This window comes from Alosa alosa, chromosome 5 (genome assembly GCF_017589495.1).
Source record: "Alosa alosa isolate M-15738 ecotype Scorff River chromosome 5, AALO_Geno_1.1, whole genome shotgun sequence".
Classification (NCBI taxonomy): Eukaryota; Metazoa; Chordata; class Actinopteri; order Clupeiformes; family Clupeidae; genus Alosa; species Alosa alosa.
The window spans coordinates 23,751,595-23,779,012 of record NC_063193.1 but is presented as its reverse complement, the minus strand read 5'-3'; the positions used below and the strand labels follow the sequence as shown (position 1 = coordinate 23,779,012).

Sequence of the window (27,418 nt, the reverse complement as noted above, 5' to 3'; positions counted from 1 at the left end):
TGGCGCATGTCGTAAAACTCGTTTTCCACCTGGCGCAAAGTTTAATTCCTTATTTTGCATATTTAATTTTTAAACAATGCGCCCAGGGGTGTGGCAATTAACAACTTAGGGCAGGGGTGGGCAAACTGCGGCCTGCGGGCCGGATCCGGCCCGCCAAGCACTTTCGTCCGGCCCGCCGAGCATTTCATTTGGTTATCAGGCTGCTCGCTATTTTTTTCCTGCGATAGAGACGACGTTGGTTAGCTTTACTGCAAACTGCTTCTCACTCTCCTCAGAGAACGTTTACAATTTCAATATCAAAACATCATGTTAAATAGAGATAACATCATGTTAAACTAAGTTAACTGTTAGTTATCTCCTTTGCAGCAGATCTAACATGGACATTATGCAATCCATTTAATTGGGAACGCGTCTGCACTCACGAGAGGGAGAGAGAGCTGCAGGTTCCAGCTGGCTTGTCATTGTTGATAATTGATATCTCCTTCTTATAAGAAACTTTTAAAAGGAAATCATGAAGGCAACAGTAGTTCCCACTACTGACCATTTAAAAACTGTGAGAGGGCCCAGCCGTAGGTACAGCACTAGCCATAGCGGAGCAGGCAGAAGATCATTGAGAAATAAACGTGAATTAAAGCGACTGTCTTAAAGCGACAGTGCACAATTTATACATTTGTTAAACAGCATATAATTAGCAGTATTTTTAAGCAATTAATATTTTAAAAGAAATACTTTTCATACTAAATTATAGGCTATATATTTTTTTTTTATGTGTGTGTCGTGGGGGGGCTGGGGTCGTGCGGCCCGCCGGCCAATTTTCAAAACCCAATGTGAGCCAAAAAGTTTGCCCACCCCTGACTTAGGCTACGTTTATACGGTGACGATGAAAAGAGAAGACGCAGAAGTGGCGTCTCGTCTTCATTTTTTTATTCGCGTTTAGACGAGCATTCTCAGGGGGAAATCTTTGTTTATATGAAGACGCAAGAGTATGTGATATTCGATTGGATATGCATTCCTGTCATGAGCTCTCTCTCTGCCTGGTAACACACGCTGATTGAAGTCTGATGACCTCCACCTGTTCCTGCTCTGCTCTGCTCTGCCTCACCCTCGTTACCTACCAGCTGCACTGCATTCACCACTCATCATGCCCTGTATATAAAGCCTTGCTTTTCAGTCCACACTTGTCAGATCGTCTGCAACCAGCACCAGTTACCTGCCTGTTTTGGAAAACGCCTCTGACTCTTTGCCTGTGATCCCGGACCCGCTCGACTACTTCTGTGTTCTCCATCCCCGGTAATCTTGACCTGCCTTCCGTCCCTCTTCTCACGAATACGCCTAGTCCTTGACTGTACTGCTGCTTCGTTTCAATTGCTGTTGTGTGTGTGTTTCCCCAGGACTTCCCGGATCATCCAGCTCCTGCCATCGCTGTTCGGCTACTGGGGAACACACACGCAGACTCTTGCAATGAACTAACCCCGTGGCGGCTTTTGTGGTCCTTGTCCCCGGAACCCTGAAACCCCCATAACCCCAACCCTTAAATAAACTTTTGAAGCGCAATGATCATTGGCAACCTTTTGTGGTCCTTGTTCCTGACGAGCCTGCTCACCGGTGTCCAGTTTAGTCCCCTGCAACCCAGGACTTTTGCCACTGAAGGCGAGGGTCGGTTCCGTTGATCACTCACCAGGACGGGGCGGGGCTCGATCACTCACCTGGGGAATGGCGGAGTTCGGCGCCAGACCCCAGCATGTGCGACCTTCAACCTATTCGCAGAGGAGATGCTCAAGGTATTCGATTTGGAATCCCACAACAGCCGAGGCATCTCGGACCCTGATGAGTATTCGCCAAGGCAGAAGGACTGTTGCGGATTACTCCATCGACTTTTGAACTGTGGCAAGTCGGAGCTCCTGGAACATGGAAGCATTGGTGAATGCCTTCCTCCACAGCCTGGCGGACTACATAAAGGACGAGCTGGTTTCCCATGATCAACCCCCACTCTTGATGAAGCCATTGCTCTGGCTGTCCATCGACCCGCCCAGGATCCAGGCCGCCGTCGTGGCGGACGCCAGAGTCCATCTACCAGCACACAGAGTGTCCCAACTGCCCTTCTGTCCTCACCTGCCACACCATCTAGCCAGCCGGACCAGTCTGAACCGATGGAGATCGGCCGCGCCTCCCTAACCCCTGCAGAGCGCCAGCGACGCATCACCTCCAACTTGTGCCTGTACTGTGGTGGTGATGGTCATCGAGTCGCCACCTGTCCAGCAAAAGCCGGAGCTCACCAGATGTAGGAGGAATCCGGATGAGCTCAATGAACATTCAGCCCTCCATCAGCCGTAAACCCCTCATCCAAGTCTGTCTTCACCTGTCTGATTCCACCCACACCCTGGCAGCCCTGGTGGACTCTGGCGCAGAAGCAAACATTATTGACACAGGACTTGCTCGTCAGCTGGGCTTGGAAAGCCATCGCTTGTCCACTCCTGTTCCAGCCCGGGCCCTGGGCGGTCCGCGCATTGGCACAGTTACCAGCATCACAGCCCCCATCTCAATGATGGTGTCAGGAAACCACCGAGACCATCCGCTTCCACCTGCTCAGCTCTCCAGGCCAACCCCTAATCCTGGGCTACCCTTGGCTCCATCTCCACAATCCTCACCTCGATTGGGCCTCCGGAACTGTGTAAGAGTGGGGAAATGCCTGCCACCTGACCTGTTTGAGTGCTGCCTCACTGCCCCCCGGCTCAGTACCCCCCAGCACTGCCCCCGACATTTCTAATGTCCCTGAATGTTACCATGGCCTCCGAGAGGTGTTCAACAAGACCAAAGCCACATCTCTGCCCCCACACCGCCCCCGTGCGACTGTGCCATTGATCTCCTCCCTGGGACTGCTCCACCCAAAGGTCACCTCTACTCACTATCCCCTCCTGAAAGAAAAACTATTGAGGATTACATCAGGGACTCCCTGGCAGCTCATCCGCCCATCTTCCTCTCCTGCTGGTGCCGGGTTCTTCTTTGTGGGAAAGAAAGATGGTTCTCTTCGCCCCTGCATTGATTATCGAGGTCTGAATGATGTCACAGTGAAGAACCGGTACCCTCTGCCTTTACTCACCTCTGCTTTTGAGTTGCTCCAGGGATCCACTATTTTCACCAAACTGGACCTTAGAAATGCTTACCACCTAGTGCGAGTAAGGGAGGGTGACGAGTGGAAGACTGCATTCAACACCCACACCGGCCATTATGAGTACCTGGTAATGCCATTTGGCCTCACCAACGCCCCAGCGGTATTCCAGGCACTGGTGAATGATGTGCTGCGGGACATGCTGAATAAATTTGTCTTTGTGTACCTGGACGACATCTTAATTTTCTCCAGAACTCTGTCCGAACACACCCGTCATGTCCAGCTGGTTCTTCGACGGCTCCTGGAGAACTCTCTCTGTCAAAGCGGAGAAATGCGAGTTCCATTCTCAGACTGTGTCATTCCTGAGATACATCGTCGCTGAAGGCAATATCCAGATGGACCCCGCAAAGGTCTCGGCAGTTACCTCCTGGCCAGTTCCGGGGAATAGGAAGAAGTTGCAGCAATTCCTCGGTTTTGCCAATTTCTACCGGAAATTCATCCGGAACTACAGCTCCGTCGCCGCTCCCCTCAGCTCTGACCAGCATCAAACACCCCTTTTTCTGGACCCCAGAGCCCAACACAGCCTTTCATACCCTCAAGGCCCGGTTCACCACTGTCCCCATCCTCCAGATGCCGGATTCAGACCGGCAGTTCGTTGTCGAGGTGGATGCCTCAGACGTGGGAGTCGGGGCCATACTCTCTCAACGGGCAGAGGAGGACAACAAGTTGCACCCCTGTGCATCTTTCTCTCGCCGGCTTTCACCTGCAGAGCGCAATTATGATGTTGGAAACCGTGAGCTGTTGGCTGTCAAGCTTGCCCTGGAGGAGTGGCGTCACTGGCTGGAGGGGTCCACAGTTCCGTTCCTGGTCTGGACCGATCACAAAAACCTCGAATACATCCGCAATGCCAAACGTCTTAACCCCAGACAGTCCCGCTGGGCCTTGTTTTTCACCAGATTCAACTTCACCCTGTCATACCGCCCAGGTTCTCGGAACACCAAGCCGGACGCTCTCTCCCGTCAGTTTCATAAGGATGACGCCCCTTCCCAGGAACCTGCATCAATTCTGCCCGATCCCTCGTGCGTAGCTGCCCTGACCTGGGATATCGAGAGGAAATTCAAGAGGCCCTCCGTGACCATCCCAGTCCCAGTGCATGCCCAGGCGGTCGTCTCTTCGCCCCAGAGAATTTGAGGTCCCGGGTCATACAGTGGGGACAACTCCGCCTTGCCTGCCACCGGGCTCCGCAAGCACCTGCCATCTCCTTGCCCAGCTTCTGGTGGTCTTCTTTGAGAAGGGATGTCTGAGAATTCGTCCGTGCCTGCCCCACCTGCAATCAGAACAAGTCCTCCACTTTCGGCCCCCGCTGGTTTACTCCAGCCCTTGCCTGTGCCCAAAGCGACCCTGGTCCCACGTCTCCTTGGACTTTGTAACTGGCCTCCCACCATCAGGTGGGATGACGGTCATTCTCACTGTGGTTGACCGGTTCAGCAAGATGGCACACTTCATTCCCCTCCCTAAACTGCCATCTGCCAGAGAGACTGCCCAGGCTGTTCTTGATCATGTCTTCCCGTCTACACGAGCTGCCCAGGGATGTTGTCTATGACCGAGGCCACTTAATTCACCTCTACATTCTGGAAGGAGTTCTGCTGTCTTCTAGGGGCCACAGTGAGTCTCACCTCTGGGTTCCACCCCCAGTCCAATGGTCAATCCGAGCGGGCAAACCAGGAGCTGGAGAAGGCGCTGCGGTGCATGGTTTCTCGCAAACCCCAGGCTTGGGCACAACAACTGATGTGGATAGAGTATGCTCACAACTCCCTCACCTGCTCTGCCACTGGTATGTCACCTTTCCAGTGTGTATGGCTACCAGCCCCCCCTGTTCCCCAGCCAGGAAGGAGATGTGTCCTGCCCGTCTGCCCTCGCCTATGCCCGCCGTTGCCGTCGTACCTGGTCACAAGCTCGTGCCACGCTACTCAAGTCAGCTGTCAGCTATGCCACTGGGGCTAACCGCCGAAGATCGCCGGCACCCGCCTACCGTGTTGGCCAGAAGGTGTGGCTGTCAGCCAAGGATCTCCCACTGCGGGTGGAATCGCGTAAGCTGGCACCTCGATTCCTCAGCCCGTTCCCTATCCAGAGGGTCATCAGCCCAACCGCAGTCCGGCTCCAGTTGCCAACCTCCATGAGGGTGCACCCTACTTTCCATGTTTCGAAAGTCAAGCCGACGCATGAAAGCCCGCTGGTCCCCGTGGCGCTTCCTCCTCCTCGCCTCGTTGACGGTGGGCTGGTGTACACCGTTCGACGCCTGCTTCGGTCCAGACGGCGAGGTAGGGGCCTCCAGTATCTCGTCGACTGGGAGGGCTATGGACCTGAGGAGAGAACCTGGGTGCCAGCCAGTCGGATTGTGGACCGGACACTCATCGCCGACTTCCACCGTCTGCATCCTGATCAACCTGCAATCCGTAGGGGCCGCCCCAGAGGGGTCCCTAACCGTCCTGCCCGCCCGGCTTCCTGTCCTGTACCTGTCCCGTCTTCTGTCCACGACCCTCCAGCTCCCTCCGAGGATGAGGATGTTCACTCGGACCGCTCGGAGGAATTCTAGCCCTCCACCGGCTCCCCTCCTAAATTCCCTTGGACTAAGTGGTTCCAACAGACCACTCTAGGTATATTGTCAAATCATTTAAATTATTACAATCATAGAAAAGCACAGGATGAAATTATTTCCAACTGTATATCTAGTATTTTTTGACAAAATAAAATGAGCTCAACATGACTGGCCTAAATTCTATATTAAATTTGAGTACCATTACATTGAATGTAAATATGTTTTAAAGCAAATGTTCCAGAGGAATTATACTTAACATGTCTCAGTGTGGCAATCCTGATCCTGATATCTTTGCAGACAGCTGATATATTTGATAGCTATATTGTATCCAGTTATTTAACTCCCCTGCAAAAACATGGCTGAGTAAACTTAATCATTGATACCACCAGCAAAAGTTTACAGTATCCATGGGTTTTAACTTTCTTCCTAGCATCCCCATCTCCCATACTCAAGTCAGTTACAGTCCAGTGTGGGACCTGTAACCTGATGTGTCAAAAAAAAAACAGTCTAATGGACAGCGACACTTGCTTCAAAAGACCTCTGAAGTTCTCCTACAAAAAAAGCTACCATCTTTGAGATCTGAGATCTTGCGATTTTTCCTATCGCACCTGTTAAAATCTCGCAGGGTCTAAGAAGTCTGAAATGCAGACGTTTTGCTCAACACACTTTTGTTCTCTGCCTTCGAGTGGCTCTTGTGATCTTCGGTACGTTAAGACGGCAAACTTAGATTTCTGCAACCCCAGAGCTAACTAACTAAGGTAGTTAGCTTCAGTTAGCACTCAGATCTCCTTATATGGGCAAGGTTGGCAGCTTTTTTTTGTTGGCGAACTTCAGAGGTCTATTGCAAGCTGTACCGACTGTGTAGAACCTAAAACCTTACTTGCTATTTGAAATAGTAGCCAATTAATGTGAATGTGTGAATTAGTAGCCAGAACTTATCTAACCTTCACTCCAATTTTATTATTTAGCCTAAAAGTGGTTGTGAAAATGTGATTATGCTGAGGGAGGGTTGTGTGTAGTAGATTAATGAAAGAAAGCAAAAAAAACAGGAGAAGAGGTTTCCATGTTAACAGTGGGCGTGCAAGTGTGAAGCTATCTCATCCATTCAATTGAAGTGCACATAGTAGTTTAAATAAATCCATCTTTAATTATAGATAACTGACTTGTCAGATTGTCAAAAATTATTGAGAGGCAAAAAAGTTTAATATAATTACCAGCTATATTAAAAATGGTGAAGCCTTTCCATTTTATACCAACCCTTAAAGAATCTCTATGTAGGCATCTCTGTCATTATCACAGTGAGCCCAGAACACCTGGTATTGCACCATGTAACATTGGTTTACTGTGCAGGAACCTGATTTTGTTCATCACTTTTGTGTACCCCTTTAACACCATTTTCCAATGTGTGGGGCAATACGGTAGACTTTCGTGGAACCCTGCAACCCTCATGTTGAAAAAGAACACTGAAGGTGTACCCAAGTGCAAGTTCTTACATGCTCCTGCTTTTAAGTAGTTTCATATCACCTCAACTTTTTACCCCATATTTTACTTATTTAGTTTATTAATTTAACAGACTCTTTTATCCAAAGCCACCTTATTACAAGGGCCACTGTCCCCGGGGCAACTCAGGGTTAAGTGCCTCGCTCAAGGGCACGAAGGTGGAAGCTAGGAATTGAACCCATACTTTACAGGATACTGCATGCAAGCCCAGTTCTGTAACCACTACACCTCCCCCCACCCATGTTTGAGTCTTCTCAGTGGGGCTGTTAACCCTTAAAGGTGTAGGTTTTTGAACATTCTAAGTTCCGCAACAATTGAAGGTTCTAAAATTCTATGTTGAATTCAATGAACCCAGATATTCTTTAGAATGTTAATTTCCCAACATTCCCGTCACACCGGTGTGACGGTACTCCTTTAAGGGTTAAGACTTTTGTTCAAAGACCTTGACACCCTCCTTCAAAATCAGTATTTCCTTACTGCTCCTGCCTGTTGATGTTAGTAAAATGGTTGTCTACAATCTGTTATTTATGTCCTGTCACGGTTATTTGATTTTTTGTACCATTTGTGACCTTGTGAATGTGAAATCCATTGTATAAATCAAAATCATTATTATTATTTTTTAGCCTGACTCCGCCTGTTTACGTACTTCCGCTCATTTACATGTCCCTGCAGTACTCCGTCTGGAATAGCTCTCGTTCACTTTGTTTACTCTGGCAACTTCTCTCCGAACCAACCAGCGAACAGAGGGCGTTCCTGAGAGCGATTACGTTTAAGTTGCAAGCCTATTGTTATCGTTGTGTCCCCGTGGTTAACATACGTCATTACCAAACATTAGTGATTGAACTCCAATGATTTCAAACTTCAGACAAGCGTCCACCAACCAGGAAATAAATGTTTGTCAATGGATCTAGGCCAGACTCTCTGTGAAGTCAGAGAGTCTGTTATCCAAGCTAATTCGTTTTCATTTTAGTGGTTCAATCAAATGACCTTTGAGGAAAACATCAGATGATCTTTGAGTGCTTTCTAATGGAAACTAAATGCCTGTAATTTCCTGAAAAGGGTGACAACATGTTGGATCCAGAGGCTGCATGAGTTTTATCCAGTGCAGACCATGCAAAGTTTTCCCAAAATAATCATCATAGTGTCAGATATCTGTGCCTTTTTGGTTGGAAAGCCGGATGTCTACAAGGCTTAACCAGCACAGATTGAAGCCAGGCATCCCTGGGCTTCATTCCTAAATTTCTTTGGATAGAGCATACCTGAGTAAAAATAACTAGTTATTCTAGCATATTCTTATAAATGTTGATGTCAGCTAACTATGCTGGTACTGATGGATGGAGCGATGGTGCAGCATGGTCAGCTGCTAAAAAGTGCTGTGTTCTAGTGCTGTGTTCTATGGTCCTTGCAACAAGAAAAAGGACATTAAAGTCACATCACGTATGACCCCATTTACAGTACAGTAGGAAATGTAACAATGCTGCATAAATTGGAACAGCTTTTTAATGTTTTAATGATTTAACTGTTTTAGGCCTTGGTAAATGAGCATGGATTATGTATGCAGTATTCTGCTTTGTCACTTTGGCTTTTGAGGCATATTGGAAAGTATGAACTGAGCTGTTCATTAACAGGTAAAAAGTACCAGATTGGAGGATGTTTGAATATTAATAGTGTTCATACTTACAGTATGTCATCTAGGGTATATTGTAGAAGATGTTAAAACCTCTCTTCTCTTTTCCTTATGGTTAGTAAAACATGGGAGATAATAAAGCTTGCATAAAGGGAAAGGGATCATCTGAATGTGGTACACACAGGCAGAGGTGTGAGATCTTGCCAAGCTCAATTCAAACTAACAAGAAAATGCTTTTGTAGCTGCTAATCCTCAGGGTTATATAGCTAAGTCTGGCACTATCCAGTCCTGTAAGTGTACTCAACATTAAATGATCACAACCATATTTGTTATAGTGTGAAATCTGGGGTGGTGCTTTTCTCTGTCAGCAGTTAGACTGAGGAACAGTCAGCCAGCAGATGAAAGTGAAGTAATGTTTATTGTTTTTGTTTAACTAACTTCTAGAACAATAACAAGATCCTCTATTCAACCAAGTTTTAGTTATAGGGTTAGGGTTAGTGACCAGTCTAGTTTGAATTAATACCCTTCAGTTCCTGTTTAAATGACTGCTGGTAAGGTGAATGACTTATGTTGTATTGGTTGTATTTGGGTGCCACTCTGGGGATCCACCTGACTGTACTTACTGCCACTGAGTTGGCATTCTGCCTGTGTGAGGATAAGATTTCATTAGGGCAGTCGAAAGACAACACCAGTCTTCCCCGGGCCTGTTTGACTGTACACAGTTCAAGTGTGTATGTGTGTTTGCGTGTAAGGGGGTATTATGGTGATCTCATGGGTTTGTGTACTTTTAAGAACTTTTCTTCTTGAATTAATAGTAGTTTTGGAATCCTTAAAATTCTATCTCTACAGTAACTACATGAGGGTGTATTATAGACAAACATACATATAGATGTGCACATTTTCTGTAGTGCATATACAGACATAAGGACTGACAGACAGACAGACATAAACAGACAGACAGACAGACATAAACAGAGAGACATAAACATACAGACAGACACACACACATAAAAGGCAGACATACAAACAAATGTATACTGAAACACACTGATAGGTGGAAAGTGGATATACACTGATAAATGTTTGGAAAGCCATTGCACATACTTACATAAATTCACTCACAGTTTGGAAAACATTATATCAAATATTTAGCAGATAGTTCAAAACACCACAGCACAGCTAATACACTCACAGCACAACACACACACCTTACACGTCTACCTGCCCATACACACTCTCTCACACTGAACAACATGAACACCACAACATCTAAGATCACAATAACATCAATTTCTCTCTTTCCCCATAGGATCAAAGGATAACATAAACACACACACACACACACACTTTGCGAGATACAATGCACAGCCAGGGAGAGAGAGACTTTGTGTGTTATTTTTGAGCACAAGGCGATGTGCTGTAGGGGTCACCTGTAAGACCATTAGCTCTCGTGTGGAACTCTGAGCTGGTAGCTTTAGCATTACAGTAGCTGAGCTGCAGACGCATGTGTAACTATTGTATCCAAAGAGCCCTCTCTGGTCTTACGGTCTACTTTGCATACTTTTGCAGAGAAACGAGACCCCCACTCACCAACATCGTAGACTTACTACTTTGACAAACAACAGACTAGACACTACCTTACACAAACACACACACAACACATTATGGACACAATACAAACAATACACCATCTACACAACACACAAACAAAGACAACACAAAACACGGAGAAAGCATAATAGATAAAACACAACACATAAAACACAACACTTACTGTAGACTAAAACAAGACTCAAAGTAGACAAAAACAACATAGAATAAACAATGACACCTATAAAACAGACAAGTCAGGAATAGAAACACTGAAAGGTGAATCACCACACAGGGAAAGCATGACTGCATGAGGTGACACTGAAAGGTGAATCACCACACAGGGAAAGCATGACTGCATGAGGTGACACTGAAAGGTGAATCACCACACAGGGAAAGCATGACTGCATGAGGTGACACAAAGCACACACAACACACGATGGTGAGAACACAAATGGCACTTCACTCACTGAACACATAGCATGCAGATATGGAACTAAAATACTACAACACTGACTCTGACTACAGCATGCAGAAACACTTATAATAAAGGGTAAACATAATTGTCACACCACACAGCGTATATACTCACACGATTGTTTACTGTGAAGAATACACGCAACTGTGTTCACAAATTTTTAAATCTTTGAAAAATTTGAAGATCCCACAGGAAAAATAACTATGCTTTTATTTTCCACCATTCAGTCTAGAAATAAGTATGGCTAAACAAGTTAATTAATTTGTAAATAGAAACATATTCTATGTATTGCAATATATTTTGCCTGTGGACTCTTTTTGCTCACACCTCAAATGAACCTAAAACAAAATCAAATTTACAGAACTCAAAGTCACAGCACAGAAAAGTAACCAACCCAAACTAAAATTCAAACAGAAACTCGTTTTAAAGGAAAGGACGAAGTAGGTACGAAGAAAAGTGAACAGAACAAAAAGTGTCCAGCCAGAGATCACCACCATGTTAGTCAGCCAGTCACAGCACAACGGCAATACTGAACCGCCCAACTGAAAACCACACTACACACACAACCACACACTTAGCTACACAGAAGAAAAACAACAACAACAGCAACAAACGTATCTAGAGACAGATACAGTGTGGCCACAGATATATAGATATATAGATATTAATAAGAAAAGTCAGGTATACGTGTTGCTGATATTTACTGTTTCATCATCACAGTCCCACACTCCCTGTGCCTCCGGCAGCTCAGAGCCAACACTACACTCCTGATGGCTTAGCCAGCGCTGAACCGCCTGGGCCTGCAGGACACACAGCAGGAAAAACCCATTACCAATCACAGAGAGAGAGGCAGAGACAGGGGGGTAGAGAGAGGGACGGGGGAGACAAGGTGAAGGCAGAGAGGAACAGGAAAAATGAGAGAGTTAGGGTGGGAGAGAGAGGAATGAAGAAACGGAGGAGAAGACAAGCTGGCAGAAACACGGGTACAAACAGAGAGAAATCAGAGTTTAAGGTTAAAAGATGTAAACAGAGACTTGGGAGAGAGACTGAAAAAGCATGAAGACAAAAGAGAAACGAAAGCTGGGAGAAGAATGCTGATATCCCACAATTCCCTTTCGCTCTTGAGGTCGCTGTGAAGGTCAAAGTTCTGGTTAATAAACAGTGTGCCATACAGAGCAGAAACATTTATGCACATTTTCTCACTCACACCAACCTATAGGCAGACACACACACACACACACTTATTTTCTCTGAGTTCTGTGTTTGTCTCTCATAATGACCAAATGTTGAATTGCACACAACCACTACGTTGATCATTACAAGGCAAAAAGCTGACTTTCTGCACAATATTACAGTCCATTATATTAATAACAGTTCTGTTAAACACATGAGTCATTATGGCATCATACACTAAGGTGCATTATTTCCCTTTATAACTTTACAAAAGATTCTAACTCATTATGGCATCATACAAAAAGAAATGTTGTCTTTCATTGTGATATCACAATATAGGACATATTTTAGCCCATTATGCCATCATATAATTAAGATTACCTTCAAAAGCTCCAGTATTTACTTTATTCAGGGATTTTTTCGATCTCCTGAGACCCAACCCACATCTACCCCTGAGGGTAAACCAGAGCAGAGTGTCTCAGAGTCAGCTGGCATCAGCAGCACAGAACACACACCTAAGCCATTTCCCTCTTAACATCTACCCTGACTGCACAAAGACACACACACACACACGCACATATACACACACACACATATACACACACGCACACATGCACATATACACACACGCACACACTCACAGATATATGTATCCCATCTTCACACATGTACAGTTAAAACAGAACATACTGTATCAGAAAAGGATCAAAATGTGAAACACAAATGACAGGGACGGACAGACTGACCCACTGCAAGAGTCTGAAAGGAATTATAATAGCAAGCCACACATCACAAATGCACCACCACAGAGCAAATCACTTCCTCCTTCAGACCAGTCAGATGACCCCAGCTGAGCAAGAAAAGGTGAACCAACTACTACCACAACACCGCAGAATTACTATACGTCTTTGGTGCTGAAAGGATAAAGGGTCCATATGCTTTGGCTTTGCCACTCTGTGTGTGTGTGTGTGTGTGTGTGTGTGTGTTTGCACATATTATTCATGTGTCTGAAACTCAGAGCGTGTCTAATTTTGAATGTAAGTGGATTACAGAGGCGAGAGAGACAGTGAGGGAGGGAAAGAGACTGAGAGAGGGAATGAAAAGAAAGATTGAGAGGGCAGGTGTGTGCTCAGAGACGGGTGTTGGTTGATAATCCATTTAAACAATGCAACAGCAACTCCTAAAAGTGGCCTCAGTATAACCAAAAGTGACAGAGTAGGAAAGACAGCAGAGGGAGAAAGGACAATATGGGTAGGATGGGCATTGTTACACGGCACTGGAACTTCAATGATGCCTTTAAATGTTTCAATAGCCAGTAGGGCTTTGACTTTTGCCCAAAAATCATATTCGAAGTTCGTTTGTTTATTAATATTAAAATTCGAATATATTCGAATATGTATTAATAATATTTTAACCATTAAATGTCTTCAGTAAGACACAATATTGGTATCAAACTTAAGTTCTATATGTTCTTTCCACCAGAGGGCAGTGTATCAGTCAATGTCAATAGACTACGCGCACGAAAGGCTGAGTATTTATGCGTGTGTTAAAATGGTTATTATTGAGCATAGGGCTGGGCGATAAAACGATAGCAATATGTATCGCAATAGACATGTAATCGAAAATACGTTCGATAGAACATTCATAATTAAAAGCAACACACACCTCCTGCCTTACGTTGTCCATAAATAAATAGGCTAAATATATCTTGCACTGTAGTATGTCAAACTCTACCAGAGTAGGCAATAGAAGTAGGCCTACCTCAACAAAGACTCTCCTTGCCCCGTGCACTCTCTCTCTCTCCCTCTCAACAGGCGCATCCCTCCTCAGCATGCACATCCAAACATTAATCGTGCAAGACGACTGGCTAAATTGCTATTAAATCCGGTTAGCATCATTAGCATGCTGCACGAATTTGTTCAAAACTGTTGCATTCAAATTGACTGCTAAATTCTAATCATCTCAATCCCGATGCAAATGGAAAAGTATTTTCCAAGACTCAAACGGGCCTGTCCCAAGGAGAAAAGGTATTCATTTGAAACTTAAACACACGTAGGGAAACTGAACAGTCTAACCAGACTATGATAAACTAGCAAATTAAGCTAACGTTACTTAGTTTACAATATTTCCAGGCTTCAACCGGTGCTGCTTTTCATTCAGACTTATCTGCACATTTATTTATTTGAGTGTTTTTCATGATTGTGTTGCCATTTGTTTTCCCTATTTGCTTTGATTGATAACTAACGTCACCTACAGGACCTATAGCTAACGTCACCTACAGGAGCCCAGATGACCAATAGCCTTGCTAATGAGCTCGCGATTTTACTTCGAAAAAAACCTCAGAATCTGAATTGAAAACAACGTTTACAACCAAATACATTTATAGAAATTATCTCCATAGGCTACAGGTTCGAATATTAACAGATCCCTAACATTTGTTCGAATATCTTTAATTTTTAAAATATTCGAATAACGAAGTTCGAGGTCAAAGCCCTAATAGCCAGCCTCATAGCCACAGTCACTCGATTGTCTGCATTCACATACCCTTTCCCATTAATTTTCTTCTTTTCTTATTAATTCTCACACAAACAAGGGCATGTAGACACTTACTAAACACTTGGGCCACTTCACCATCATGTCTACCTCTACCTGTCTCTTAAATCTGCAATAGTTGGCTTCCTGGTTGGTTGCCCTGGTCCCTGTTACAGAACAAGACTGTAGTTGGCCTGTGGGCCGTGCCCTGTAGTCACTACTAGAGAACTACTCCTGATCTGTTGTTGGTGAGACAAGGTCACTATCTGTCTGGCTTGTAGAGTTAACATTGGCCACACCACACCTAAATATTTCTGTTATCCGGCTATTGACCACATCCTGTCAGCATCCAGTCTGAATATAAAATGCTTAACAGTGTCTGAATACTAGGCTACATTATCTCTGTGTTTAATGACTACCCAAGATCAGATGCCAATCCCTGCAGAGGTCTATAGTGATTAAGCAAAGGTAAGACCAGTCTGATTTTAACAGTGTTAAAATCAGACTGGTCTTACCTTTGCTTAATCAGTGCTGTAGATTTACTGCAAAATGAGAACTTTAAAAACAGGCTAAAATGAATGAGATGCCACACATGCAAGCAGTTCAAATCAGTCTTTGCCTTTGAGCTTCCTGACAGCTCAAAAATGGTGTAGCAACACACATACATATACATTTATTATTGCCACACAACTTTGTTGATGGTAATGGTTTTGGTGCAGCATGACTGCTCAGTTCCATAAAAAACATCTGACTGTGAAAGTCTGTTTTTCTCAATCATCAGTGCCTCATAAACACAGCTCACTTCCCTGGTGGTAATAATGTTGCCCCAGGCTTACAGTTACTGTTCCCTCCCACCCTTTTGTAGTGCTAGTGTTTAACTACAGAATACTGAACTACTATGGAATCCTACTTTGTACTTGGCAGCATGAAGAATGCCCAGCCTTGTTGCCCTTTTACAAAGGTGTCAGTACAAAATAAATGTACGCTACAGTCATTCATTATCCTGATAATTAGTTTCTTTTCATGCTTTCTTTTCTAATCTACCTTCTTTACAGTACTCTACACCATCCACTTTCCAGCCCTCTTTCTCTGGGCTCTGTAGACTTTCTCTACAATAAGCTGACTAGCAGCAAACAGCCTCTTGCTGAACTATTAATGACTTCAAAGGAAAGAGCCCTCAATTGGTCTCCAGACAATGATGTGCCCCTTCACTCCAAAGCCTGTTTATCAATGTATGTGTTCCTGTATGGTGTGCATAACACAAAGAGTATCTGTTTGCGGTGTCTAGTAAATGCATTCTATGCAGGAACTACTGTGAGTGGTATGCCTGTAGTATGTAATGCATGTCATTGTAGCATGGTGGTCAGCTAAAAGCCAAACAAACAGGTGACCCACAAGGAATGAATGAATGCTGAAGAGGGTAATGGATAGCTTGTATGCTATGCATGCTTGTTTATATATGTAGCAAGAAGCAAATTCTGCTGCTTTCTGTGCTGCTATTGGTAACACTGAATAGTGCATATGAATGGTTGAGTTATGGGTGACATGCATGGGTGTCATTGGTTTAGAATTTGGACTGTTGTTCGTTATACATGGGAGTTATGAAGCCTTAGGTGTCAGAGAGTCTGGATTATTAGATAGACAAGAATAGGTAGCGCCATGTAGCTATGTGCCTGCAGCTAACTGCAGAGAGAGGCGTGCTCAGGATTACAGTGTCTCTTTCAGACTATCAAATAATCAGAGCAGAGGGTGAAGCACTGATGGGCTGCTATTTGGTGAAACCTGTCCACTCAACAGATCAAATGACGTGATGAGATGAAGATCAGCTGTGAGCTGGTGAAAGCTCTGCGGTGGGCAATACGTACACACATGCACAGTTGCTACAAGGCAGATATGTTAAATTGCACATGCATTGCACACATACACAGTTGCTACAAGGCAGATATGTTAAATTGCACATGCATTGCACACATACACAGTTGCTACAAGGCAGATATGTTAAATTGCACATGCATTGCACACATACACAGTTGCTACAAGGCAGATATGTTAAATTGCACAATGCAGTTTAGTTTTTTCTCTTTTCTTCTCCGTTTACCACAGAGTCTGGGCAGGTAACGATACAATCTTGCATCAGCAACACGGGCAGATGGAGAGGGACGAAGTGAGTGGGTAAAGAAAGCAATGTAGTGAACATTACATTGCATGCAGTTCATTCAAATACTGAGAGAAGAGTGAAAGAACAAGGGAGAGACATACAAGGCAAAACACGGAGGGAAGGAAAGAAGGGAGTAGGAAAAGAGAAAGAAAATGTAAAGAGGAACAGATGGAATGGCAGAGAAGGCTATAGCGAGAGAGTGAGGAGAGAAAGGGTGCGCTGCAGATTTGCAGCTGATAAATAATGCATGTGTTATAGCTGCCAGGTCCTGCAGTTCCCTACATCAGCAAACAGGAGACGCACACACACACACACACAACTAACCTAACAAGCACACCTCACACACACACATGCCCAAAAACACGCACGCGCGCGCACACACACACACACACACACACACAGGTGGATGGGTCAGTAAAGAGAGAAGGAGGAGGAGAGAAGATTAAGAAGGCAGCTGCAGTCACCTCCACGAAGTATCCCTGCACCCTGTGTTACAAACAGCCACATCAGCCTATCATAGAAGGACCTCACAAACCCCTCAGCTAGTTACTGGGAGGAATCTAACAAACCTTGAACCTATAGGGTGTGTGATCATCCTTTCAGATGAACACTTGCTGTAACCAATCCTAATTCTCCTAAATCGTCATTCTTGTAATTATCCTTTTCTGCTTAATAAGGGAGGTGTGTTTGATCATTTGTTTACAGAGATAGACCTAACTAACACCCTTAACACGTTGCAGTGAACCTCATTAATGTAAACACAAAATCAATACCTACAGGGACCTCAACACAACCTGAAAATCACCTATCTGCCCGGATACTTGAGACTGCTAAACACAGCAGGTCCCTGCATGAGATTACAGAGATTACAGAGAGGTACATAAACAATAGTCACCAGGTCTAAGTCGAAGGGTAGAACCACAGGTAACTTGGGATATTTTTAAGTTAGGACGGCTCTGTAGATTTCTTTCCTAAATGCAGTTAGGAAACTAACCACAAGGTTTCTGTAATACCTAAAATCCTAAATTGAGGACTACAGGACCACAAAGAGGGACATACAAGGGACATACAACACAACAACCATCTAAGTCAAGGGGTAGCACCACAGCACCATCTGCAATGTTTCAGCAGGCTGCAGGGTCAGACTGCACCCATCACTACAGCCCCAGACTCCAGTCACTGTAATGGATCCCGTAGAGAGCCACAACATGCCCCATTAGTGCAGGTGAGGAGTGTAAGACTGGGGAATGGAAAGAGCAGAGAGGATGGCAGCAGGGAGAAAGAGTGAAGAAGAGGTGCATAGAGAGCTGGTTCACACAGGTCTGTGTTTCCCCAGCAGGAGGATTTGAACCAAACAAACAAGCCTTCAGTACAAAAACACTCCTGCTGTCCTCCTGCAAATATGACAACATGGGGAGAGAGGAGGAGGGCAGAGCGCAAAAAAGGAGAAGAGGGTACAGAAGTATTCTCGCTCTCTGCCCAACTCCTCTAATCCCTGTTTCTCCTCTCCCTTCTCCCTCTCTTATTCCCCTCCCTCTTGTGAAAGGGGGTTCCCGTCCTACCAGGCTATTTTTACCCAGTCTGTACATTAACATCATAAAAGCTGGCAGAAGAAAAGAGACCCAAAGAGCTCAACGCTGGGATTCTCTCTGCTCATTTTCATCCGTTTTCTCTCTCTTTTGTGTCCCTCACTCTCTTTCTTTGTGTTGCTCTCTGCATCTCTCTCTCTTTGTGTCCTTCCCTCCATCTCTCTCTCGCTTCATGTGGCCTCTTTGTACTTTGGTAAAACCATTCTTCTTGCTACTGCTTCATAATCAGACATTATTGTGTCAACCTTCCTCTTCTCTTTACACTAATGCACTCAAACAGTGCACGTCAAGTGCAAGAAAACACACAAACACATTACATTTCCCTTTGCTATACACACACACTGAATATCATACACACAGCCTGGATGAATCATGAGTACTTTATCGTTCAAAAAATCATTCACCTAGAGCATGATTCAGCATGAATTGTTTGACACATGCACGCAGGTAAACACCCCCACATTCACGAGTACTCAGACACCAGGGATAGAGGGTTTGTCCTTGAGGTAGGTTGTCCTTGCTGACTGGTAGTATATGTATATTAGCACCTGCTGCTCCTTCCACAGAGATACACAATTTATCACACAGACACACTGAGCAACGCATGCACACACATCAACGTTAATGCACAAGGGCCAGAAAAAGATGGTGGAACACTTAGATCTGACCCATCGGACCTTATAGCTATCATCACGACACGACTGTGATTGAAAAGGATTGCGACCCTAGCTGCAAGTGGATGGACACGTGAGGTATACAGTACATGTACGCTAACACGTGCATGAGAAAGAGACCCTCAGCAACATACTGTAGAAAAAAGCTCTACTCTGTATAACTTGAACGTCTTTGACACAAAAGAAGCATTACATTGCAGACAACAACACAACGTGAAACACAAATACTCAACTTTAACACACTTCAAAGCCATCCATTCCAATCACATTAGCTAAAACAGGGAAATAGCTACAACAGGAAATAGCTGGGTCTCACCAGCTTCACACTGTACACTAAAAAGTAAAACAACACCCACTGATTGACTCACATGAAGCCTTTGTTCTTTATGTACAGTAGCTTGTAGTGAGCCACGGGTACTTGTTTTTTAGGGCATCGCTGAATGTCATCTCCTGCCTCTTAAATGATGCTCTTTGTTAAATGTAATCACAGTGAAATGTCCAGATATTTTATTTCGCAGAGGTGTGTCAATGATGCCCCAGTTCTGTGGTAAACCATGAACTGTAATCAGAGTTTTTTTTAAGCTTCTAGCACTCTGTGCTTATAGCATCACTCTTACCTTTAACCATTGGCCTTCTGTGCTCGCGGTCTCAGCATTGCTGAACTTTCCTCAAAGACTAACTTCACTCCTGGGGCCTACAGCAGCCGAGCGCAGCAGAGTGTGATGTTAAGTAACAACAGTGTAATCACCACACAGCACCACTGGCCTCATTCTCACACAGCCCCTCTGGCTCCGTCCACCGCTTCACCGGCTTCATTCTCATACTCACTGGCTTGATTTTCAGTGCTGCTGATTCATTTTCACTGCTTAAGGGGTTTTCATTTGAAATTAGCGACAACAGATTAGTGATTGGCGCCTTCATGATGACCAGTAAGGCAGCAGTGTGAGTCAGTGCAGTTATATTGGTGTTTCAATAAATAACTCCAATTGTGTGCAGTGTGCATTAGTAATCAATGTGGATATTGATCAGTGTAATCCTAGTGACCTGTGCAAGGGTAGTGATTTGTGCTATGAATAGCATATAGAAAATGTGATATTAGCATGGAAGCAGTGTAGTAACAATGAGTAAGGTTGCACCAGTGATTAGCTCTTTACAAGTAACCAACAGTGGGGTCTTTTAAACAGTGGTGGATTGTTGTTTATTGTGATCAAGGCTGTAAAATGGCATAAAACAAACCCTCATTAGTTGGGTGATTAGTTGCCCCTCTCACATGCCAAAACCACCATCCCCCCCACACACACACACACAGGCTAACACCACCAACCATACACACACATATACATACACATGTCAACATCGTCTGCCCTACCCACACACACAGAGCAACACCAGCAGGCTTACACACACACACACCCATGGCTATACCACCAGCCCTTCATATATATACAGTATATATTATGGGTGTGCATTGGCACTGCCCTCACAATTCGATTTAATCACGATTCACCAGGTAACGATTCGATTCTACGATGCATCAAAATTCTACTGCACACAACAAGGCAAATTTTGAGGTCATGAGGCAATACTAGGGATGCACGATATATCGGCGGCCGATATATTATTAGCCGATAAGTGAAAAAATTAAAATATTATTATCGGTCCGATAACAGAATTCTGGCCGATAATTTGCGCCGATATTTTTTAAAGTCCTAATTTAGGCCTACGTCTGGCTACACTGAGCTAGCCTACTTGAGCTTGGTTGGCTATACTTTTTCCTCAATATAATGTCAGCGGTGTGAATGTATTTCACCACTCTAACAAAATCTGTGGATATGCGTTCATTTGGGAATCTGTGCATCTCAAAATCCTCTCGTGAATGATCCACCATTTAACCTAACAAAGCGGAGCTCAGCCCTATCTAGAGCCGTCTTGTGCTGGTGTGTTTGCACTTTACCGCGCTGGTCGGGGAAACAAATAAACAAACTCGTTAGTGGGACGAGTACATAAGTAGGCCTAGTTCTAAGTTGTGTTTTAGTATTATATTTGCATTACTTTAGCTTGGGTTTTGTATTATTACCTAGAAATATGCTAACCATTTGTGCTTCAGTTCTAGACAGGTCATCATAATAAGTTATTAAAACCTTCGGGGCTAACGCCTTTCATTTCTGCTGCAGCAGGTTGTGCGCAACAGTAGACGGACATACTGTATGATACAGTCTGAAGAGTTGCAGCTTTATTCAGTTACCTGCAGTTGAAACTAAACCTAAGTTTCCCTCACAAACTCTGATTTGGTCGCTATACTGTAGCTTATTCCAAGCTGAGACGTTTATGAGCGTTTAGTCCTAATAGTCCTAAACATCGTTTAAAAGCTGAGAAAAAGCTATTTCATGTGATGTGATAGGCTACTTGTGATGTCTGTGTGATGAGTAGGCTCGTTCGCGAGTAGTTCAACTGAGAAGAACGGGTGAATTTGGATGCACTTTCTTTCTTGCCGTGCACTGTCACTTTTTCCACTGCGTAAAAGACTAAATAAATTTGCGCTGTGAATGCTTATTTTGACAGGCCATAGGCTAAATAAAAATCGTTATTAGTCGGACGCAAAACAGAATATCGAAGAAGGGGGGACAACAAAGGCCACCGCGGGCTTGTAAACCTCTGATTTTCAAAGGGGCATCACGGCCACCTCAAGGGGCAACGATGGCCATGGCCGTCGTGAAATTCCTACCCTGCACATACTGCACACACAGTAACGAAGCCAAGTCAGGATGCCAACTATCGACATGGTTCGTGAATTTAGATGTATTGCCAACATGCTTGATTTTAGTGTGGCAGGTTTTACACACCGCGTACGTCTTGTCTAGTTTCCCATTAACTTCGTAGAATCCGAAATATGCTGATGTCCGCTTTCCAAGCTTTGGGTGCGTTTTGAATTACCCGTCTATCGTGTTTATCTCCTCCGTCATCTTGATTCTTTAGTGTTGTTGTTATGCTAGCTAGTGCTGCCGCTTAGCATGTAGCTACAGGCTGCGCATGTCATTACAACGTTGCTCCGGAAATGCCCCCAGAAGTAATTGAAACGTTACAACTTTATTGTCCACTCAAAACAGTGACAATCAATTATGGCACGTTGCCGCATCGATGCTGAATCGTGCATGCCCCGCATTGCAATGCATTGCCGAATCGATTATTGTTGACACCACTAATATATATATATATATATACACACACACACACAGCAGTACCACCTGCCTCACACACATACTGTATGCCAACACAATTAGGGCAGCCGTGGCCTACTGGTTAGCGCTTCGGACTTGTAACCGGAGGGTTGCCGGTTTGAACCCCGACCAGTAGGCACGGCTGAAGTGGGCTTGAGCAAGGCACCTAAACCCTGACTGGGATCAAAAAAGTATATATACTTATACTTAACTCAACAACAGAATCATTTGCATATTGCACAGTGTATAGTATTTGGTTATAAAAATGTAATTTTAGTTCATTTGGACTCTTTGCCCTTGTATGTCTGCCACTCTCTCATCTCCCTTTTGGAGAATTATTCCCACTGGACAAGGTCATTTGTCTTGCAAAGGCTAAAGTTTATAGGTCACCCGGTGTTGAGAAAAGAAGGTGGAGGTACGGACATAAAGTGCTGAGGGACTCTCTGTGTGTGTGTGTGTGTGTGTGTGTGTGTGTGTGTGTGTGTGTGCGCGCGTGCGTGCGTGCGTTTATGTGCTGCAACAAAAAGGACAAGTAGCGATGTAAGGAAAAGATTAATGTATGCGTGTGAGTGTCTGCTACCTTAGAGGAAGTTGGAACATGGAGTGTCTCTACAAGGAGAAACCTTGAGAGGGCAGAAGTGGAGAGCTACTGAAAGAAAAGCTTCCTCATCCTGGATTAACCTCTAGATGCAGCAGCACAGACAGTCAATATCACAGGGTCATCTCACATGAGTGTACATGAGTGTACGTCAGTGTGTGTGTGTGTGTCTGTTGGGAAGCGAGTGTGTAGAAATGGCTGAGTAAGACTTGCAGGAAGTTCAACGTCCCCAGAATCAGTTCCCTGTGTGGATAAATAATAGATAGCCACAATAGAGCTAGCACAGCTATATTACTGAGGCAGCTAACCTTCTGCTACACAGCTAAAATGCTAGCAAAGCTGACCTTTAGGGTGGTCCTTATATGGGGTAAAAAAAACATTTTGGAAACGTTTAACTCTCACCCCCTAAATGTGTCAATAAAAACACACTGTGCAAAATTTTGAATTGTTCCCACAATATCTAGAGGTTGCTCAAGGCCTTTTTTCGGAATATTTCCGGAATCGCTAATTTTTGCAGAAATTGTACCATTTAAGAACACACACAAAAAAATGCAATATTATGTTTAATAACACAGGCACTGTGGTAGTGTGGTAAACAACATACAACATCAAAATCATAGAAAGAAAGAAAGAAAGAAACAAACAAACCAAAATCACTTGTCATACTTGTCATGCTAAAAAAAATTTATTTATCAAACATATTTGTGGGGTGAGAGCATGAACTTTTAAAAGTTGAAAAATAAGGACCACCCTACTGACCCTGTGTAAACCAACTACACAAGCCAAGACAACTAACTCCACCTGCAAGTGTACTGAACTAATACAGACATCCTTTTCATGTTACTAACTTCACTTAAACTACAGTACCCCCTATTGTTTTGAAGGTAACAGTTAAAACCCCCAAAAGCGTTACATAACAACAGTGCCGCGATTCATTATATTCACAAAATTCACCTCTTTCATAAGACATTAAAAACTCACCAGCAAGAGTGTGTGTATGTTTGTGCCTATAAATGTGGAGAGCATGTGTTTAAGGAATCTGCATACGTATTTGTGTGATGAAGCTCCCTGGATGTTGCACTGTGCACACGCAGCGCAAAAGACAAATGGTCAGCCCTGAGCTCTCACCGCAAACTGTCATGCATGCCTAAACATGTCTCTTTCTCTCCGTCTCATTCTCTTCTTTTTCTCTCTTTCCATAGTTTGGACAGATTCGGTATAGCGTATAATGTATGCACTACACATAACTACAATACAAATTGTGTTATAAAATGGTAAGTACTACGTGACTCAACTGCCCCAGGAGTCACCTAGGCATTGCCTGGCCAGAAGGAGCCCAGACACATAGAACTGGGCTCACCATATAAACCACTAGCAGGTGGTGCAGAGAATGCAGCCTCAGTCAAAGACAACTGAACCTGCAGTAATAGGTCTGGACCTATAAAACACTCGTACCCAGTGTATCACATTTGGATGAAAAGTAAAACAACTGCACAAGCAGAAACCACATAATGAGCTCACTCTGGAACAACCTTATTCAAGGCAGTACAATTGGCCTAATACAACCTGCATGCTCCACCTGCAATAAACACTCAGGCAAACATACTGTAATGTGACCTGTTCACATGAGAATTTGACTCAAAATGTTAAAAACGCAGCAAGAGGACACAGAGATTGTGGCTCATAGAACATGAGCTACAGCAACGCAAATACATTCAAAGTAACATTTGCATGAATTCATTCAGCACACATTCAATTTTATCCAAAGCGGCTTACAGGTGTACATGTTATCATTCTGTGTGTTCCCTAGGGATGAAAGCCATGGCATTGGTGTTGTTAAACACCTCGTCCCATTAGTTAAGCTGTCCTGCCACATCTTACTGAACAGTCACACAACTGGATTAACACAGAAACTGCTCTGGAGTTTCCTTACAACTGAATCTGCAGTCACTGCAGCATACCACTGGCCACAACACCACAAGATCTGCTGCAACTCCAGTCCGCCCCTCTCTGCACAGCACAACTGGACCTGCGATATAAAAAGCACCACTTGCGGTTGCTAGCAGCACTCGGTGCCTGTGCGCGGCGGGAGGCTGCGGAGGATGCAGGATGCGCATCTGCAGCTGTCACCCGAACGCCTGCTCACTGATAAATGGGCAGAAAACCCCCACGGCGCAGGCTGACCTCACAACCTTGATAATATGACACTCTCCCTCTAATGATTAAGCCCCAATAGCAAAATAGTGTGGCTAGTGTTACACCATGCCCTCCGTGTTTCTAAAATACCAGGGGAAGAGGTCAGTCTGTGAGGTTTTGCGGGCAAGGCTTCAAAGTGTTTATATGGTTCTTACTTGGTGAATTGTTGTGCTGATAATGGGTTCACTTTCTCCTTCTCTCTCTCTCTCTCTCTTGCTCTGAATAGATGGACTTTGAAATTCATATTGGACACAGTATTGATTAGACTGCGCAAGACATTTGCAGGTCAGTTTTTGATTACCGAACAAGCTATAGGAAGAGTAAGTGCAAGTATAAGCAAGCTGAGTGTGTTTACCCTTTCACATTTGCGTTATTAGAAAGATCTCAGGTAAAGGTCTGTTGTTGACAGATACTGCATCCATCTGTCCCTTACTAAACCTTACTCTCTCTCTCTCTCTCTCTCTCTGCATTTCCTCCCCATTAATATTTTTATGTTGACAAGAACAGATGCCAGGGTGACAGAGTGAGACCAAGAGCAGAATCAGGCCTAACACGTCCACACCCACACACTCTAATACTAAAAATGCTATGGTAAGCAGAAGTCTGTTACAGGTATTCATTTTTGTTGTGGTGGTGTTTGGTTGTTCCTGTAGGTCAGTGCTTAAAATATATATGTGCTGTCATTCCCCAATGAATTAAAAGCCCTGAGAATTACATATTTGATGATTGACTTTAAACATATAATTGGAGTCTCTTGTCTCATTTCTGTCCTCTGGTGCAAGCAAGGTCTTCTGGCTCCAGGAACAACCTTCACTGCCAACAGCAATTAACAAACGTTACACTAACTTTGGGCCAGTCACAAGCCATTATTTCTCATCTCTGTCAAATCAGGCATTGCTCCATCATATCAAACCACTCTTTTCATCTCTAAACTAAAGCTACTATTACACATCAGACCTGTCAATTTCACAACAACTCTGCTTTCTCACACCTGATAGGCTTAAGTCTATGTCACAACAAACACACTCACACACAATCAGATTTCAAGTAATGACTATACTCTATAATAAAATGCCATTGGCCACTTAGATGTCTGCCTTATAATGTTATGGAAATTATATGGATTATCTGAGATGATCACATGATCCATAAGGAGAAAGCAGCCAGTGACCCCTGACCTGCTGAGAGCTGCAGGGGGCTGTTGTGATATCACTTAAAAATCAATTTGTGAGTCACTGCCGTTGCATCTACATCAACGGAAATGGTAATGTAATTTCCCTTTGATACTTCATTTATTTCTGTTTAGGTATTTTGCCTTTATTCAGACAGGACAGTGAAGAGACTGTCAGGAAGCAAGTGGGAGAGAGAGATGGGGTGGGATCGGGAAGACTTGAACCCGATGGGCACTTGGACCCGAATTCCATTTTTTATTTAACCATAGTGAGAGAAGCTTTGTAATATTTTCCCAATATAATTGTCTCTTGCCTTAATCATTGCATCCATTTTGAACAGGGAAGGTCCATATTACAGTAAGGATAGCATTCTTACGCTGGTTTTACATGCCCAGAAGAAAATAGCAAAAAGACAGGACGAGATCCAATTTCAGTGATTCAGCAGGAAAACAAAACTCTCAGTCACCCCCATAAACGCGCGCACACACACATGCACACACACACACACACTCACACACAATGAAAGCTGCCTAATAGTGCATATGATATATTAACTCCTAAAATGTACATCCTTGCTGAGTGGCACAGACAGGGGGAAGTAAAGAGGGAATTAGAGGGGGGGGGGGGAGAGAAGAGAAAATAAAGCCTGTGATTAAGAGAAGCATTCTGATGACACTGAAATGGAAGGTTTCAATTGAATTCAATTGATTGGCAAGTCCAGTCATATTATGGACACACACATACACAAATATCTCTCAAACTGTCAAATAGCCCAGAGCATCCATCACACCATGCATACAATATGTGTTTCTATTGTGTTATCATTGGATTTCTCAGACTTGTTTCTAACTCTCTTGGCCCTCTTTGGTTTGTGTGTTTGACGTAAGCAGACACACAGTAAGAGGCACCGCGCATGTGTGTGTGGGTTTGTGTGTGTGTGTGTGTCCGCATGTAAGTGTTTGATGCAGTGATGGCTTAAAGCAGCAAGGGAAAGCAACAGGAAACACACAGGACCATCTGGAGCATGCACACACACACACACACACACACACACACAAATCCACATAAACATTTTACGATTAGAAGCTTGGATAAGACATTATGAAGGAGGATAAGCAAACTGGGTGAGGGAGAGAGAGTAAGGCAAATAGATAAGAAGGGAGAAATTTGACAGTAGCATTCAAAAGCTGGTCCCAAAAATGTGC

The 27,418-nt window shown here is 44.1% G+C and overlaps 1 protein-coding gene across 8 annotated transcripts in view; it reads right to left on the bottom strand.

Moving 5' to 3' along the window:
• The window catches only part of ank1a (ankyrin 1, erythrocytic a), a 117,049-nt gene that overhangs the window by 75,903 nt on the left and 13,728 nt on the right, over window positions 1–27,418 (bottom strand). For 6 of the 8 annotated variants that reach the window (XM_048242764.1, XM_048242757.1, XM_048242761.1 and 3 more), the window contains exon 2: window positions 11,608–11,703. The exons of the other annotated variants lie outside the window; for them this stretch is intronic. In XM_048242764.1, coding sequence (XP_048098721.1) covers window positions 11,608–11,703 — 96 coding nt within the window. The remainder of the gene's footprint in view (window positions 1–11,607; window positions 11,704–27,418) is intronic. 8 annotated transcript variants of the gene reach the window in all.